The sequence below is a fragment of the Camelus bactrianus genome, chromosome 7 (genome assembly GCF_048773025.1).
Source record: "Camelus bactrianus isolate YW-2024 breed Bactrian camel chromosome 7, ASM4877302v1, whole genome shotgun sequence".
Taxonomy (NCBI): domain Eukaryota; kingdom Metazoa; phylum Chordata; class Mammalia; order Artiodactyla; family Camelidae; genus Camelus; species Camelus bactrianus.
Genome location: NC_133545.1, coordinates 81,015,147 through 81,033,616, shown reverse-complemented (window position 1 = coordinate 81,033,616; position 18,470 = coordinate 81,015,147). Strand labels below are relative to the sequence as shown.

Sequence of the window (18,470 nt, the reverse complement as noted above, 5' to 3'; positions counted from 1 at the left end):
ATGTGTTTACTCAAGATCTCTCCATCCAAAAACATCATGGCTTGCTCACCTGTGCACGTGAAACCCTTCCTGCTTCCACTTATTTAAGTCTCACTCTTTTTTGAAGATTTTTTTTTTCCTACAGAATTATTTTCCTAAACACACCAGATCACAAGTCTCATTCCCTCCTCCGAACTCCAACAGCACGGGCATTACTTACGTGGTACCATGAGTCACTCTGAAGCAATTTTGTATGTGTCTTGCCTTCCCAGCTGGATTTCCGGTTCCTTGAGTACCTTGTTCCAATCCTCTCTCTCTGCGCAAAGCTTAACAAAGATCCTCAGCAATGCTGTTGATGGCAAAATAAAGTCAGGCCTCGACTCCTGAGCAGAGTAAACAGGTAATCAGTTATAAACAGAATGGACTAGAACAGGGGGCGGGGGGAGGTAAAGCTCAGTGGTAGAGCACGTGCCTAGCACGCACGAGATCCTGGGTTCAACCCCTAGTATCTCCACTAAAAAAATAAAGAAACCTAATTATTCACCCTCCCTTAAAAAAAAAAAAAGAATGGACTAGAACAAATCTTAAAAAGGCTTACTAGGCAGATGACTCTTTAAACTGGGTTTAGAAGAAAGGACACGGGTTGAAATGGTGAAGGTGGACATGGAAAGGAGCGGGCGGACCCGGGAGCCTGGCCACGTTCTGATAGTTGAGTAAAATCAACAGACTGGTACGGAAGTCTGGTTGCCAGATGCCCTTCCCTTTGCGTATCTTCTAGGTGGAACTTGTTTAGGTCTATAGAGTTGGCAAGTAGGGCCAAGAAAAAGTCATCCTCTGGGCTTAAATTCTATCTTATGACCTTTAAATGTTCTTCCATTCAATGCTTTGAAATATCATTTCCTTTGGCAAGGTAACTTTTTCCACTGGGAAGCTTGTTGGTGAGCTTTTTGGGGCCTCATTTTCACCTTGTTAGAACAATTGGACAGAAATGCAAGTGTTGATTCACATTTTACACACGGACTTACCCTGCTTCTCAGGTCCTCAGGTCCCCTCAAACACGCCACGTTGTAGCGAAGACCCGATGACATCTGTGCCTGTAGGCTTTTGGTGGCGGGGGATGGTGAGGGGAGAACACCGGGCAGGGGCTGACCGAGGGGTCAGCTGGGTTCTGCTCGCTTTGCCCTGAGGCCCTTCCCATGCTGAACACCTCCACCTCCATCGCACCTCGAGTCTTCTCAGAGCAGACACCCACAGGTGCAGACATCAGAGAGACAGGGAGGTGTGCTGAGGAGTGTGTGGACTCACCCCTTCACATCTGCTAACTCTGCAAGCATTCTACTTCTCCACAGTCCTGGACCACCAGATCCCCAAAGGGACACTCCTAACCCCTCGTTTAATGTGTCCTTCCCCTTTGAGTGGTATCGGTCAAACCGCTCCATCAGTTTTGTCTAGACTTAGGCATTCTCTGTGCATCCACAGTGTGACCCTAAAAGAAGGAACTTGAAATAAGGGTCTCAGACATGATCTCAGCAAAGCCCCTTCCTCTACAGAGTCAGCTGTGGCCCTGAAGGGCATGTGGTCTGGCCAGTGTCACCACCTGAGCTCTGATTACATTAAGGGCTAAGGTTTTTCCTGCAATTTGGCTAATGCCCTTAATATGACTGCCATTGTGAAGAGCAGCTCAGATCCCTCCATTAACTGGGATGCTTGGCTCCCTCCACTTCAGAAACACACTTATTGCAAGAAGTCAAAACAAGGATGTCACATTTCCATTAAAAAAAGGTGCAGGGGGTACACCTAGAGGCTTTATCTAGGCTTGGAGGCTTTATCTGGTCATATTATAGCTCAGTAAGCCTACTTCCCTCCTCCCTTAAACTTACACAGTGTATATATAAAAAAAAAAGACACAGAGGTGGAACCGAGCACCTGCTCTCCCTTCAGCGTTTCTCAGCAGCAGCGCTACTGACACTGTGGGTGAACCATTCATTCCTTGCTGTGGGCTGTCCTGGGCATTACTCCGGTCTCTCCCCATCCCTGGCCACTACTCCCTCCACTCACCGGAAGTGGACTGTCCCCCATGCCGCCCCAGTTATGAGAAGCAAAAATGTCTCGAGACATTGCCAAATGTCCCATAGAGGGAAAAATTGCTCCCATCGTCCTTGAGAACCACGGGGTCTAGAACACACCGTGAATGTGGAGGTTATTCCGGAGGGTCTTCTCAGCAGTTTCTCATCAGTATTTGCATTCCACAGCCTCCCACCGCGGACTCTGCCTCGGTGTTGCATAAAGCCCCCACACAGGGCTGCCCGGGTTATCACACGTAACGGAGAGTGCAGCTAACCGATGGAAATTATAACATCGAGGGTCAAAACTGAAAGTCACATGTTAAAAATGACTTCCTGCCATCCGCTAACAGGCAACCAGATTTGTTATCTATTGCCATGTCACAAATTACCCCAAACGAAAGCTAGTCTAATCTATTCAAAATAAAGCCAAAAACAAGAAATACTTATTATTTCACAGTCTGTGAGGGTAGGAACCTGGATAACAGCATGGTTTGGGGATGTCAGGAAGCTGTTGGCTGGGGCCACAGTCATCTCTAGGCTATCCTGAGGCTGGAGAATCCGCTTCCAAACTCACTCACGTGGTTCTTGGCCTCAGTTCTCACTGGCTGTTGGCTGGAAGCTTTAGTTCCTTGTCACGTGGGGTCCACGGAGGGCTGCCTCACTCCGTGGCAGTTGGCTTTTCCCCAGAGTGAGTGACAGAGACAGAGACAGAGAGAGAACAGACACTTTTGTTTTATACTCTAATCTCGGAAGTGGTGCACAGTCCCCTCTGCTCCACGCTGTGTGGCCACAGACCGACCTCGGTAGCCTGTGGGAAGGGGCAGCACGAAGCCGTGAAGCAGGGGGTGCCGCTTAGAGGCTGTCTACCGGGCAAAGCCCTCAGCAACAAACTTCTCCTAAGTTTACACTCTTTGCCCAGCTTGGGAACGTGACAATTTCTGACCATCAGTGTCCTCGGTTTCATCTGAGGACGGTAAGGAAATTGCCATCGAGTCTGGTCTGAATGATGACCTTGACACCGCACCTCCTCATGCAAAGGAACATACTGTGTTCCTGAAGTGACAACTGGTGGCCAGTCCATTTTAGAAGAATTTTCATCAAAAGCAGGTTTTCAGTTGTCTTCTTTCAATAGCAAAAAATAATTAATAAACTGTAGCATGTATTATTTGCCATTTCAGTCAGCCAAGATGCTGTGAAAACTATTCATGAAGCTGTATTTAACAAATACTGAGACCCCTCTCTGAGTTAGACCTTTGCTTATGTATTGCTGTGCAGCAAACCAGCTCACAACAGGGGAATAAAACAACATGGGTTTATGTGGGTTGGAAATGTGCGTGAGGTTCAGCTGGGCAGTGCTCCTGCTCCGTGGGGCAGTGGCCTGTGTCCCTCACCCAGGTGCAGTCACGTGCCTGCAGGGGTGGCCCAGAGGTCCGGGGAAGCTTCACTCACATGTCTGGTGTCTTTGTGCGCGTCCAGGTGGCTCCCCTCTCTCTGAGGATAATGGGCACGCGATGTCACAGGGTCCCTCAGGAACAGTGGTCAGACCCCTTTCATGGTGGCTGATTTCCAGGAGCAAAAGAGGACAATGCTAAACCTCTTCAAGGCATCACGTCTGCCACCTTCTGTTGGTCCAAGTGCATCGCTTTTAGAAAGTTCTCTCAGGTCAAATCCCTTTTGTGCTAAAAACCTTTAGCCTAATATTTTTGACCTCTAGACCCATATTTATAAGGACTCATGTGACTAGATCAGACCTACCCAGATAATCTTCCTATCTTAAGGTCAGCTGATTTTGGACCTTTATTACAGCTAAAAAATCCTTCCACAGCAGCACTTAGATTAGTGTTTGATCGAATAACTGGAGACAGTGTGTGTGTATCGGGGCTGGGACTCTTGCGGACCACCAGCAGAATTCTGCCAACCAAAGTGAGGCAGCTGGTAAAATTTGAATAATTTTTGCATATTAATTAACAGTATTGTATCGATGTTAATTTTCTGGCTTAGATAATTTCACATTGGTTATATGAAATGTTAATGTCACTGGAAACTGGGGGAGTGATATATGGGAGTTCTAAGTACTATTTTTATAAACTTTTGTTAAATATAAAATTATTTTTTTTAAGTTCTTTTTAAAAAAGGCAAGTCACCAGGCCAGTCCAGGGGAAGGAAAATAAAGTGATGGGAAGAGAGGCATGTGCCTATAGGGAGGGAGGAATTGATGGTGACCGTCTTTGAAGACTGTTTATTACAGGCACTGTGAGTAATGAAAAACTGATTATGACCAGTTCCTCTCTCAGAGAACATGTAACCTGGTGAGTGAGAGAATGTCCATGGGGTAGATATTTACTGTATATCTCCAATGGAGTAAACATCACGATAATCACAGGAGATTCAATGGTGACTACGATTCCCACATTACTAAGGTCTCATGGGAGACGGTGACTGGTGACCAGTAATTATAACTCAGTGCGTGATAACTGCTGTGGTCAGGAACTACAGAGGACTGAGATGGCCCACAAGATGCAGAGAACACTTCCAACTGTGGGGGTCAGAAAAAGCTTCATTCGCGGGTTGACAAACACCCAGATGTAATTCCTTCTCCCTGCCACTACAATCCTTTGAAATTGCTCCAAACAAATCGAAAGAAATTATCTCGATGGTTCACGGCTGGAGCTTCTGTTTGAGGGGATTGCATTTTTTCCCTCGAATTTGCTTATAGAGTAGATTTTTACACAAATGAATGTGTTCGTACTAATAAGGAGTAAATTTTTAACTCCTGCTGCAGTCATATATATCATCCTAGGTACCTGTCATACTTCTGTCATTTGTCCGAGGAGGATCTGGAATTTAATTGGAAATGGGCGTCACTCGTTTCCTGACATTGCTCAGTATCTCTGATAAGTCATCGTTTGTTTCCACCTGACGTCTCTCTCCACGTCCGGATTTCAGCAACGTGCTGCCCCCTGAGGGGTTAAGTCCAAGTGTTCTAAGTGTTCTCATTTTTCCCAGCGATGCTCTTGGTTGGTTGGTTGGTTGGTTGGTTGGTTGGTTGGTTGGTTTTTTGGTGGGGGAGGTAATTAGGTTTATTCATTTAATTATTTATTTGATGGAGGCACTGGGGATCGAACCCAGGACCTTGTGCATGCTGGGCAGGTGCTCTGCCACTGAGCTCCACCCTCCCCCACGCCCCAGAGATGCTCTTTGAAAGAGCTGCTTTTGACCTACTTCATCAGCCACTTTATGACTCCATTTAACCTTTTTAAAAGAGCTAGAAATGGCAGGTTATATCAGCAAATTTATACACAGAAAAACCTTCCAGAGGAAGGGGAACATTTTCAGGTCCCCTTTTGTAGAAGGATTTTTTTTTAAGACCTTTACCAGCTGAAGAACTGTTACTATCTCTCTGAGATGGCACCTGAGGGGACTTCTCTGAGGGTTCTGCTGACAGTGTTTGAGCAAAGCTGATCCTCTTGGGAGCCCCGTTATTTCCAGAGCATTTGCAAAGGTTGAAATGGATGGATTAGGGTCTTTCTGGTCCTGGTGTGTCTTGCCCTTCACCCTCTGGAAGAGCCTCAAAGCCCCAGGGCCCGTGAGTTTTAAGGACACGATCTGAGGGGTGTCCCTAACAGTGGGGTAGCACTCAGTCACACTGAATGTGGTAGCGCAGAGGACACGTGAGTGTGTCCAGCCTGACATGACGCCCCCTCTTTCCAGACGTCAGGCCTTCGCAGGCACACCGGGTAAGTGCATTAGCACCTGTAAATCTACTCAGAACAGTGCTTGACGTATAAGAACCTAACAGCTATTGTTATTAGCATCACATTTAACCCCAGTCAACTCATGAGAAGATCTTTCAGCAGTGCTGAACTATATCTGTTACGTATCCTAAGACAGAAAGAAAAAAAAAAGCATAATGAGTTCTTATTTCACAGGAACGAGTAGAGTAAACCTACTTCCACTTTGCACAGGAGATCAAAGGTGCAAACTCTGACGTTCGGCAGTCCTTCTCCTCCCCAGCTGGACCTGCTCTAGAACTGACTGTTCTTTCTGCCAAGTTAAAAAACCCTCCCCAAGAAATGAAGCCACACGGAGATCCACCAAGCTGCTCATTTCACCTCCTGTCACCGGGGTCGTATCAGGGTAGGTGCCCAAGATGAGGTTTTGATCACTGTCATCTCTCCCTGGTTCACGCAGGTCAGCTCACTGGGTCACTTAGCAAAGCCCCAAGCATCACTTCTGCTTCTGTGCTGGGTCCACATCCTTTCACTTAGGTCTTCCCAGAAAGTCAAGTGGGAGAGCCAGATAAATGCTCGGGATTCAGAAGATGGCAAATACAGGCCCAGAGGTAGAAGCCCTAGTGACTGGCTATTTCTGACTCCGTCATATTTTTAAAGACTGGGACACCTTCCCATTTGCACAGTTCAGCAAAGCAGGCTGAGAAGAGTCAGGGTCCTAGGTCACTGAGCACTGTTTCCAGAGGTGACCTGTGGGTCACTGCATTTCTGTCCTGTCCCCTCCTCTGTGTCAATGCCATTGCAAGAATGTTTGGCCATCTATAAGGACAAACCTGGAAACAGAGTTCATTTTCCTATGCTCTGCCTCGAAATAATGAACTTCTTAACAGTCCCCTCAAAATGTTCACTCCCATTTTCTTGGCCCTCTCTGAAGAAAGAACATGATAATGTCCATCACTAGGATATTTCAAAGCTTCTATCAAGAACAGCCAGGAAGTTCTTTGTAAAATCTAAAAACAGAAATCCAAGACTCTCTGGGTGCACGTGTGTGACACATATTGCCATGTTTCTTACCAAGAGATGCTCTGGAAATCCGAGTTCTCCGTTACGGCTCGCTAAGAGCTGAAGGGGCGGAAAGGAAGACACTTTCCTGTGGCTGTTTTACATTAATGTCTTCCCTCTCGGCATCTCAGGTGTGTGCTCTGAAGCTGTCTTGCTCCATGGGGAGCACAAATTCTGGGTGAGAGGAGCAGGAGGAAAGCCTGGCTCCTCCAGTCTCTGTGGTCAGGAGCCAAAGAAACCAAGGTGAGTTGAGGCGGCTGTCGTGTGGTTCATTGGCAAAGAAAAAGAATGGGGTTGGGGCAGAAAGGAGGCATGTGTCTGAGCATTTTGCATCCTGTTGAAAGAAAAGGAAGCAAAGGGAGCTTCAGGGACCCACACTCCCTGTTCAGCAGATGGCAAGACCAAGGTGGAGGTGAAGGCACTGGCCCGCTGGAGGCCCTTTGACTGGAGTGGCTAGATACAAATTACTGCCCCCCCTGAGTGCCAAGTAGCCTGCCTTCTCCAAGAGAGAGCAAGAAACAAAGGCTGAGGCCAAGTGCGGGAACAGAACCATCAACCCCACGCCCCAACCCCCCAGTGCCTCAGCGGCAAGACCTCGGCTGTCACAAAGGGTCCAGACTCTGCTCTGCATTACATTCTAGTTCTTTTCTTAGCACTAGGGACATGGGACAGAGATGTGGTAAGGCCGAGGGTGGCATCTGGAACACTCCTTCATTTCTTTCCCTGGGTTTTAAGGGAGAAGAAGAGGCAGCCAGTCATTTAGGGCTCAGCTCACCCAGAGATTAATCTGAAACCACTTGTGGGGGCTAAGTCATGGCCAGAATTACCACCAGATCGCTGAGCAAGTCCTACTTTTCGAGAGGTCAGTGGCAGCTTTTGGTGTCCAAGCTGGTGGAACATGAATCTATTGCTCTGTGTGTCTGTGCAGGGAGAGAGGGAGAGAGGGCAGAGGGGGACGGAGAGTCCCCTGCAGGGACACAGAAGGAGAAGGAGGGAAAAAAAGTACCGCAGAGAAAGGGTAGGGGGGGATAAATGAAAAGTAGGAAAGGAAGGAGGAATTAAAAATAGGGAGAGAGAAAGAAGGAAAAATGGAATGACAGGGAAGTGTGAACTGGTCACTTTGCAAGGCAGTGACTTTCCTGTCACTTGAGACTTTCAAACCGAGGCAGAGCAGCCTCTGTGTTAGTTTCCTATTGGTGCTGTAACAAAATATCACCTATTCAGTGGCTTAAAGCAACACAGATTTATCATCTTACAGTTCTGGAGATCAGAAGTCCAAAACGAGTCCAGAATAGCTCTCACTGGGCTAAAATCGGGCAGGACTGCTTTCCTTCTAGAGGCTTTAAGGGAAAGTCCAGTTTTCTTGCATTTTTCATCTTCTAAAAGATGCCTACATTCCTTCCTTCATTTCCATTTCCAAATCCTGCAATGATCAAGAAAGTCTCTCTCACATCACCTCACTCTGACATTGATCCTCCACACTTAAAGGCCCCCCACCACTGTGATTATACTGGGCCCACCAAGATAATCCAGGATAATCTCCTTATGTTAAGGTCGACTGATTAGCAACCTTAATTCCCTCTTGCCATGGAAGGTAACATATCCACGGGATCTGGGAATTAGGACATGGGTCTCTCTGATGGGCCAGTATCTACCCACAATGGCCTCTTATAGTCTTGAACTTCCTAGAGTGATACCAGAAGACACGTTTTTGAGTGGGTGTTGGAGAAAACGTTGTCTATTGGAGATGCTTACACTCCATGAACCCCACCATATAAACCTGTCCTGCACAGAGCCAGCCTGGCTTAAACATTGGGGTCCATTTGTGCTCAGAAGATAGCATGGTATGTCTATTTAGAGAAAATACTTGCGCATCTTTTGAGAGTAGTGATTTATAAAACACTGAACCCTGGAGTTGCTATACTAGGATCCCAAGAAGAAACACAATTTTATCCTGATGTCTGACAAAGGTCTACACCTCAGTATGAGTGTCTTGCTGTTTTTTCATTTTCCCCAACAGCTGTTTAGAATGGAATTATGTACCTTTTCCCCCCTGAACATTTTCATCCTCCTTATCAGGTAATGATTGTACCAGCTTTAGTACCACAAAATCGAGAGGGAAAAGAAGTGAGCTTGACAGTCTGGACTCCTGAGGACACAACAACCAAGGTTAACAACCATTTTTGGTTGACACGGTGTGTCTGAAGAATCTCACCAATTTAAGGACTCACTGTAGTGGATATTCTCCCAGGAATAGAAGCAAATGCAAGAAAAATCTCTTAATCTTGGGGGACAAGTTTGAAAACGAATAGCCCGTGGCCAGGGGAATTGGTGGGGGGGTGCCTTGTCTCCACTGGTCTCCTTTGCCTCTTGAGCAGTCAGAACGGAGGCAGATGATCTGGACAGTCTTTTGAGCTCTGGCTGGTGGTTTTTTTTTTTTTTTTTTTTTTCTTTCTCGTTTTTTCTACATTTCAAGTAGACAACATGCCAACATCATGGGATGAAAGAGTGGGTGGTGAGATATCAAATTCAGGTGAGATACGAATGGGTGTGAATTCCCTGAAGAAGGCTTGAAAGCAGGGGTCTTGAAGTCTCATTTAAAAGCCCCTCTTTGTGGGGCTTATCTAGGGTGGGTAGCCTAATGACCTTGTGTGAAATAGCCTGTGTGAGACCTCTTTTTTTTTTTTTTACATCAGGATTGTTCTTGTAACTCCCAGTAGATGGACTGAACACAAAAGAACACTGAGTAATGGGGAGGAGTCACACAAGCCTGGTCAATGTTCATTTCTCTTCTTCTAGGGAAACCTTCAGCATATCAGACTGCACGCTGGAAAATACCATGCTTGATTAACCAGAAAATCATGACAGCAGAAAATTTAAGGAAAAAAATCAAGGGAAGGAAACCTAGCTGCTTATGGACACACCCTCAATTCCATAATGATTAACCCACGAAGTTTCAAAGAACTTTCTAGGCCAACCTCAGACACAAACCTGCCCGAAGGCAGGCCTTCACACAAAGTGAACCGGAGCATATGATATCTTAGTAGGACTTCAGCTTTGGAAATGTGTAAGATTAATAGGCCTGGATGATTAAAACAGCACACTGTTTACAGGCATAACTTGATCTGGGGCATACTGCTAGAAATTTTAGCAAGTACAGTGTTTCCTGCAGGACCTATCTGAACTTGAAAGTTATTCTAAGTGATTTCTCTCACTGAATCAGTAGAGGAAATGCTTTTTGTTGGGTGATGAGTAAGTCCAAAGTTGTCCTGGAGCATTCTGGGTTGTGGAGGTGGAAATCTGGACAGCCACATCCACGACTGCCCTGGAGACGGCCTCCAATGGCGACTCTGCGATGGATGAAGACTTCAGTCTTGATTGATTTTCAGGTCTTAGAGGCATTTTATGAGCCTCTCTGAATGATCGATGTCGCCCTACATATGGTTACCCAGGTATTTCGGGTTACTGCCCAGTAACCACGTCATTTGTATTTCAAGACGTCTACTTGGATCAGTAGGAGAAATGGTGGATCTGTCTTTCAAGATGGGTGGTTTTGCCAATTCTCTGTCATCCAGCTTTTTACCATTTTCATTACTAATTGTATATACATGGAAGAATTTCATTTAGATGTCTGGCCTAAAGTGGATGTCTCCAAATATATATATCTATGAATTAACCATTGGGGGAAAAGTATTGCAGAAGGCATCAAATTACCCTTGCATGATGAAATGCTAACTAGTGGAGTAACAGCAGGAGAGCTTCAGAATTAGATGTCCACAAAGAGGAAAGCAGGCAGGACAATGCATGCTTCAAGAATCAGTAGGCATTCTTCTAAAAAGTCCCATGAGGCCTTGTGGGAAGACAGATTTCCTATTTATTTGGAATCCTTGATTCTAGGAACACGTTGGGGTTTACAGCATGGATAAATGACTCAAACCCTTCCAATAAAAAAGAACACAATATGAAAACTAGCTGGAAATCACAGTTTGAAAAATGAACATCTGTAATTTAACTTTCAGCGACCACTTGGCATGTAATGACGTGGCTTTAAAATATCGGTACCTAAGGGTGGGAATTGAGATCATATCAGAATATTGATCCTCTGATTCCTTGCTCTGTACTTTGGCATGGGTGATTGGCAGTCTGAGTGCAATTCATCCTGGAATATACATGCAAATCAGTTACCACTTTCTGGACACAAGATGTTTCTATACTTCGAATTCACTGATAAATACTTAAATACTTAAATGCAAATACCTAATACTGAGGCATGATATATTCTTCTTCAGTGGATACTCAGATCACAAAGAAATATTTTCCTTTCATTCTCCTATTTGTCATTATTTATACCTAGATAATCTGGCCTTCATTTAAAAACCTGCTGCATTTACATTTGGCTCAAAATAAGGTACCATTTGAAGAACCACCTTTCACCCTCCTCATGCAGATACCTACATCCCAAAATCTATTGGTAGACACTGATTTCCTGCCAGGTATTATGAAATAATCAAAGAAATACAACATAAAGCAAATATTTACCCCCGTGGGGGAGAATGGAGCTCAGTTTTATAATGGACATTAACAAAGTCCAGGGTTTAAATTACAGATTAACAAAGGGTTCATAAGCTCAAAATTAAGTTATTCTGTTTAAAATCAATCACTGAGGCTGTCATCCTGCTTACTGCTTTGACTTCCTAACAAAGGTTTAAATGAGGACTTCATGTGTAAGTAAAGAATGTCAAGAGATCTGCTCTTTTTCAGACCTGCGTGGGCTGGAGGGGCAAACGTTTAGGCTGTTAACGTAATTAGAATGAGGAATGCTATTTTTCCAGGGAGAAAAACATCTTTACCAAAAAAAAAAAAAAAAAAAAAGAACAGAAAAAAATCCACAGAACCACTATTAATCTATTATCTGGGGGAGAAGTGGTAAGGAATAAAAGGTGGGGTACATTTAGAAAACACTAGATTCATTGATACCAGAGCCGTTCTGGAGACGCCAGGCAGGAAACCTGGAATTCCTCTAACTCTTCAGTGGTAGGTGCCGGAACTGGGGAGACGGGTCCAGAAAGACTAGGCCCTTTGCTGGCAAGATGCATTCCGATTGTGGTTTTGAAAAAAGAGCGCCGTCCTCTGTCACTCAGCCTTGTGCTGGGTCACCACGGCCGCACTGAGCAGCTCCCCGATGGCCTCATCGTCATATCTGAGGACCTCCTTCAGGATGTGCGTCGTGTGCTGGCCGAGCAGGGGAGGCGGCCTGGCCTCTGACATCTTGAACTTACTGTATCTCACAGCTGGGCCTGTCAAAGGGGGAGGAAAGCAGGAAGCCTGTTAATGACGAACCCTAGGAAATTCATTACCCGAGCAGCCTGGGGTGTTGGCGACAGATGCCAAGAATATCACTGCCAGCTACACCCTTCCAGATGCACCAGCATTTTGGAGAGAAATGTGTTTTCCCAGGCGGCTTTTCTTGACTCAGCTTTATCCACCTGTGCAGTGGTGCTCTGACCTGGCAACCACCAGGCAGGGGGCTGCACGCACGTGCCTGCTGCGTGCCGGGTCTGTCGCAAAGACGTGCAGGTTGACTTTCTAGGTCCCAGAGAACCATGACCACAGGCACGTCGTGTCTCTCTGAAGCTGGAAATCTGACCCCAGGTAAAGGTTACCCAAACGTTTACTATTCAGCGTCTACTGTAGAGTTCCAAGATTTAGTTCAGCAGATTGCAGATGAACTAAACCTCAGCCGGGCCCTGGCTGAGACCTTTGGGTGGAAGGAGAGGTTACGTGTGTACGTTCCACTGTCAGAGAGAATTCTGTGTAGGGCTCAGCTCTTACACCTTCTAGCAGAGCCGTCTTGGACAAATTACTTAACTTCTCTGAGCCTCAAATTCTACAACTAAACTGGGTATGATGTTTACCATGCAGACTTGATATAAGGATTTAAATGAGATAACGGACAGGAAGCACTGAGTAAGCATCCTCTAACCCAAATAATGCACAGTGGTGACTGTGATGACCAGGTGTCCCAGCATCTCTCTTGATGCGGGCAGTGCGAGGGGAAAAGGACATTTATCACCAGCTCTTTGCTGAGCATCGAGCCACCAGCAAACAGAGTAACTTAAGCAATGCTTTCAACAACTGTTGGAAATGGATTTTATTGCCCCCATTCTTCACGTAACGACACTAACACCCCCAAAGCTAAGGGTTTGCTCAAGGTCATGTGGCTAATAATTAATAGCACCAGGATGCAAATCCATGTTCATTCCAGCTGTCTGACGTCGAAGGCCATGTGCTTTCCATAACCTTAGCAGCCTCTTCTTGCTTCCCAGTCTCCATGGACAAGCTGGGCGGACACTAGGGAACATGCTGTTTCTACAGATTTTACCTTTGTTGCCTCATTCAATAAATGGTATTTATATTGGCTGTCCTTTATATCTCCCTTGATTAGGCTTCAGGAAAACAAATTAGATAGTCACAAGCAGACTACAAAATGGTACACTTCTAGCTCATAAGTGTTTCCAGCCTCCTCTTGATTTGGGGTGCCCCTAGGAAGAACAAATAAGACCAAAGCACATGTGGGTAGCAGACTGTCAGCAAAGCCACGACTTGCTTCAGGATCTTGGGAGAATTCCATTAATAAAAGGTAATGTTGTAGAAGCCACTGTTGATGGAGAGAGAGGACACAGATCTCCTAAAACCATCAAGCTGCACCTTTGTGTAACACATACCACCCATGACAGATAAATGGCAACTTCCAACGGATGCCCAAAGTTACCCTCCTCTGAAGCTTAGGGAAACTCTTTTTTTTTTGTCCCTTCTCACACTTCCTTTCAAATGCCCCAGCGCATGACTGTTTTTCATGGGTTGGTCCCTGTGCAGGAAAGGAGCACAGATCGGGAGGCAGTGTCCCCTACTCTCGAGAAAAGCTGATAATCTGGTGCTTTAGGGATGTGTTCCTTACTCGTGGCTATCTCGGAACTCGGTTCTGTCTTGACATTAACCATAGCTTTTAATCTAAATCCGAAACTTGTCTTTAGAATGAAGACCCTGCGGAGGGAATACAAGGCTGAAGGCAAAGCCACGTGACTTCTTCCTAACTGAATGACCCAAAGCGAGACTTCCCACTGGAAAATAGCCACTTGACTATAGAAGAACCCAGGCTGAGACACAGCTCCCACTGCTACCATTGCTGCTGCTCCCAGGCGTGGTATCAGCCGTGGAAGCTACCACTTCCTAAGACTCTGGGATGTGTCGGCCCCTGGGCCAAAGGGTTTACTGCATCGTCTTGTGTAATCCTCACAGCAATCCCGTGTGAATGTTGACGGTAAAGGAGGGTTACAGTAAAAGGGTTACAGTTAAGGATCAGGTTAGGAAATAAGAGTAACGTGTCTGATATCACACAGGTAGGAAGAGTCAGTTTCCAAGTCCAGGTCTGTTGGGTTCAGGAGCTTGGACTCCTGTTAAAAAAAATAATTTGTTGAGGTGAAATTCACATCACATAAAATTCACCATTTTCAAGTGAACTATTCAGTGGCATTTAGTACATGGGCAATGCTGGGCCCCTCCCACCTCCACCTAGTTCCAAAATTTCCATCACTCCAGAGGAAAACCCTCATCTGACAAGCAGTTTCTCTCAATTCCCCTCTCCACCCCCCAACTCCCTGGTAACCACTAACCTTCTTTCTGTCTCTGTGGATTTACTGAACCCAGAGGCTTGACAATGATCAACGTGATCATTCAACATGTAACCTGTAGTGCCTGGCTTCCTTCACTTAGCATAATGTTTCTGAGATTCACCCACGTCATGGTACTGTGGTTTTGGCACTAAGAACTTGGACATCTAACCTCCATGCAGTGATGGTTTGAGGGAACTCTTCAGTCCGGCCATAGGAAAGGGCAGCTCAACGTGTCTCACCCCCACGGGGCAACATCCTTTCCTGGCAGCTTCCAGATCTGCACCGAGCACTATGTGATACCAGTTTGAGATGAAGAGTATTTAACACTTGAGAAATCTTAAGGAATTTAGGTTGGGAGAATGGTATGACTTGGTAATTTTTAGACTTGCTAGGATAAAGACACCTGGAAGAGACTATATATTTGGAAAGCTTATGCTTCGCTCAATAAATCTATGTTACCGAGTAAGCCATCTCACAGTTTAAGAAATCGTATGTACTTATCCATATGCCCCTTCAGAAACCAGGTGTTTTGCGTATGATTGATTTTTAGAAAGATTTTTGAAGGTTTGTCCATGTAATTTAAGATCAGTATGGTGCATGTAACTGTACTGTACTGGCAATTTTCAAATTGTAATTTCCTATTCATTTCTTAAATACACGAGCACCTTTATCTGTGGGGGATGCTTTCTAAGACCCCAGTGGATGCCTAAAACTACAGACAGTACTGAACCCTGGGTATACTGTTTTTTTCTATACATACATGCTTATGATAAAGATTAACTTATAAATGAGGCACAGTGATTAACAACAATAAAGTAATAAAATAGAATAATGATAGCGATATACTGTGATAAAAGTTATGTGAAGGTGGTCTCTCTCAAAATACCTCATGGTCCACACTGAATGCCTTTTCCATCTTAACTAAGCACTGATCACACACTGTGGCCTCAACTTTGGCCACTTGAGGTGCAACAGCAAAACCAGCACGAATTTCTTTTTCCCTCTTCACAAGTTCACGGAGAGAGGATTGGCTTTTACCGTAGATCTTAGCAACCACAGTAGACGGTTTATTTTTCTTTCCTTATTGAGAACGTTCACCTTTTCACTTAACAGAAGCGCTTTCCAGCTTCTCTTCGGCGTATCTGAATCGCCAGCATCACCAGTCTCCATAAATGACAGATGCTGGAGAGGCTGTGGAGCAAAGGGGACCCTCTGACACTGCTGGTGGGAATGCAGTTTGGTGCAGCCACTGTGGAAAACAGGATGGAGATTTCTCAAAAGACTAGGAATAGACTTACCATATGACCCAGGAATCCCGCTCCTGGGCATATATCCAGAAGGAACCCTACTTCAAAAAGACACCTGCACTCCAGTGTTCATAGCAGCACTATTTACAATAGCCAAGAAACGGAAACAGCCTAAATGTCCATCAACAGATGACTCTGGGGCCATTACTAAGTAAACTCAGGGTTACCTGAGCACAAGCGGGGCCACTGACAGGCAGTCTACCTGATCACCTAGATGGCTGCTCAGTGACTAACGGGATGGATACACCGGACAGAGGGATGACTCACGGAAGCGGGATGGCAGGAGATCTCATCACTCCACTCAGAACTGAACACAGTTTAAAACTTACGAGGGGGCCCTGTACCCTATAGCTCATGCTTAGCATGCCTGAGATCCTGGGTTCAATCCCCAGCACCTCCTCTAAAAAAATAAATAAATAAATAAACCTAATTACCTCCCTCTCCTCCTCCCTCCCCTCAACACAAAATCTAAAAAAAATTTTTTGAAGTATGAATTATTTATTTCTAGAATTTTCTATGTAATATTTTCAGACCATGGTTGACCACAAGTACCTGAAACCGTGGAAAGTGAAACCAAGGAGACGGAATACGGTGAAGTACTGTTTTGCTATATGGTTTATGAAAAAACAAAAAATTACAGTCTCTTAAAAGTCTATGTATATATGTGAAGTGGGACAAATAAAGCAATATTCAGATCCCAGAAAAAGCTCATGAGTCAATTGAAATCTGTCCTTGTGGCCCTGTGTGATAATCCTATGTGCCTGGGACATCCTGCCCAGTCTGGGCTTTGCACAAAGGGAACACAAGATTCTTAAAAATATATTTGTTTCAAGAAGTAGAAAATGTTTGACATAATTATTTACATGTAAGGTCCAGAAAGAATGAATAATCTGATTTTCTATTTAAAAAAAAAAAAAGATGAGCAGATAAGTCACATGTTCTTAAATTACTTTTTGGCAAAGCAACATCTACGTTCGCATATGCTTTCAAGTACTTGAAAGCTGTGTGATCTTGAGAATTCTTAAAGTCCCCTGAGCCTTGGTCTACACATTTCTAAAATGAGGTTGACAGTACCTATGGACGGTCGGTTTGCACATTTGGGTAATATTCAACATCAGTAATAACAAAAAAATGCATAAGATGCAATTTAGTTTAAACTAGCAAATCTTGTGGATATCTGAGTTAGTGTGTAAGAAGTCTGTGACCAGTAGGAAGGCATCCCTCTGGAGGGAGATTTTTCAGCTAAAAATCAAGTTTTTAAAGTGTTTACACACTTGGATGGAGAAATCCTGCTTTGAAGTTTTTTCTATGGATGTAATCAGGAATGCTGACAAATATTATAGGCAAGGATCTATACAAATTTCCATATCTACTTACGACTCTTAATATCTCTCTCTCCCACAAGGCTTTTTAACATATAGCCAGTGAGGGTTCTTTGTGTCGGATTCTGTATTTAAAAAAAAAAAAAATTCCATCTGCTCTTAGCTTCCAAATGTTACCTTATTAGAAGTAGGTGTTTAGCAATCATTCCCTCATACACTGCCCTCATAGGCCTGTCTCCAACCTCTTCCTTCCAGATAAAGAGGTCAAAGAGTTATCATGTTGAAAAAATTGGGAAAATATGTCCAAAACTTGGGCAGTGATGAAATAAATGTCTGTACATCTAAATGATGGCAAACTGTACTATATTTTCAAGTTGTCTATTTTGGGGCTTTGAACATACATATTGCCTTCACTCTCTCCTGATAAACCACTGAAATAAAAGTACAGACGTTAAACAGGCTGGCATACATCTTCATTCTAGAGAAGGAAGAGGGGCAGCATCACTAGTGAGTGAGGTATTTCAACAACTTTCCAAATGACACAGATGGCATCAGGTCGATGGGTTAAAGAAACAGAGAAAGCCGAAGTACAGGACGCTCTACAAGGAGACTGAGGGGAAGTGGATGCCACTGGTCCATTTCACCCCCCAAGAGCCTCTTTCCTCAAAATCAGTGGTTAAGAAAGAGACAGATCTTGGATAGAAGTAAGACTGAAAGCAGAAAGATGAAATGCCTCAATATAGACTAGTCTCACTGGTTTCTACTGGAAACCACAAGAAAGTGAAGCTTGCTTTCAAATTTCTAAATGGAAATGATGTTAAACCTAGAACTGTACGCATATCAGGTCAAGTGATTAATCAGATATGAAGGCATTTTCAACCTTTCAAAGATTAAGTAAGTTCAAGCATGTTTCTAGAGACTGGCTCCAGTAAAACACTGGAGTAAATGAAAGAAGAAGAAACTCTTGGTACACAGTGAGAACCAACCAAGAAGGGGGCAGGGAAGGGAGGTCCCAGGATGAGAGTCTGGACAAGGCAGAGATGGAGCAGGACAGAGGTTTCCAAAGGGGAGACTCAGGAGGCAAACAGAGCCTTAACTGCGTAATTAGTATAACTGAAAAGCTGGAAAAGTGTAATAATGAGAAAAAGTTACATATGTAAGAAAAAATGAAGAATCAGAAACTCTAGGGAAGAAAAGCCAAAATTGCCTAAGAAAATCAACGTCTGTGATGGTCGTGGACTCTGCTTTTTATCTGCATTGTCTCCCTGGACTTTTCAGTTTATAAAACAGAGACCATTATAACCCTCATTTTACAGATCAGAAGATTGAG

The 18,470-nt window shown here is 44.5% G+C and overlaps 1 protein-coding gene across 22 annotated transcripts in view; it reads right to left on the bottom strand.

Annotated features, from left to right (window-relative positions):
* SUGCT (succinyl-CoA:glutarate-CoA transferase) overlaps window positions 1-18,470 on the bottom strand; it is a 622,687-nt gene that overhangs the window by 60,588 nt on the left and 543,629 nt on the right. For 14 of the 22 annotated variants that reach the window (XR_012508287.1, XR_012508285.1, XR_012508283.1 and 11 more), the window contains 2 exons: window positions 11,816-12,135; window positions 200-8,261 (listed from right to left, as the gene is read on the bottom strand). Coding sequence is in view for 2 of the 22 variants with exons in the window: in XM_010947203.3 (XP_010945505.1) it covers window positions 11,972-12,135 (164 nt within the window). In the remaining 20 variants the exon portion in view is untranslated. Of the gene's footprint in view, window positions 1-199; window positions 8,262-10,552; window positions 10,689-11,372; window positions 12,136-15,609; window positions 15,761-18,470 lie in introns of those variants that run through there. The other 8 variants (XR_012508284.1, XR_012508291.1, XR_012508295.1 and 5 more) reach the window with 8 other exon arrangements.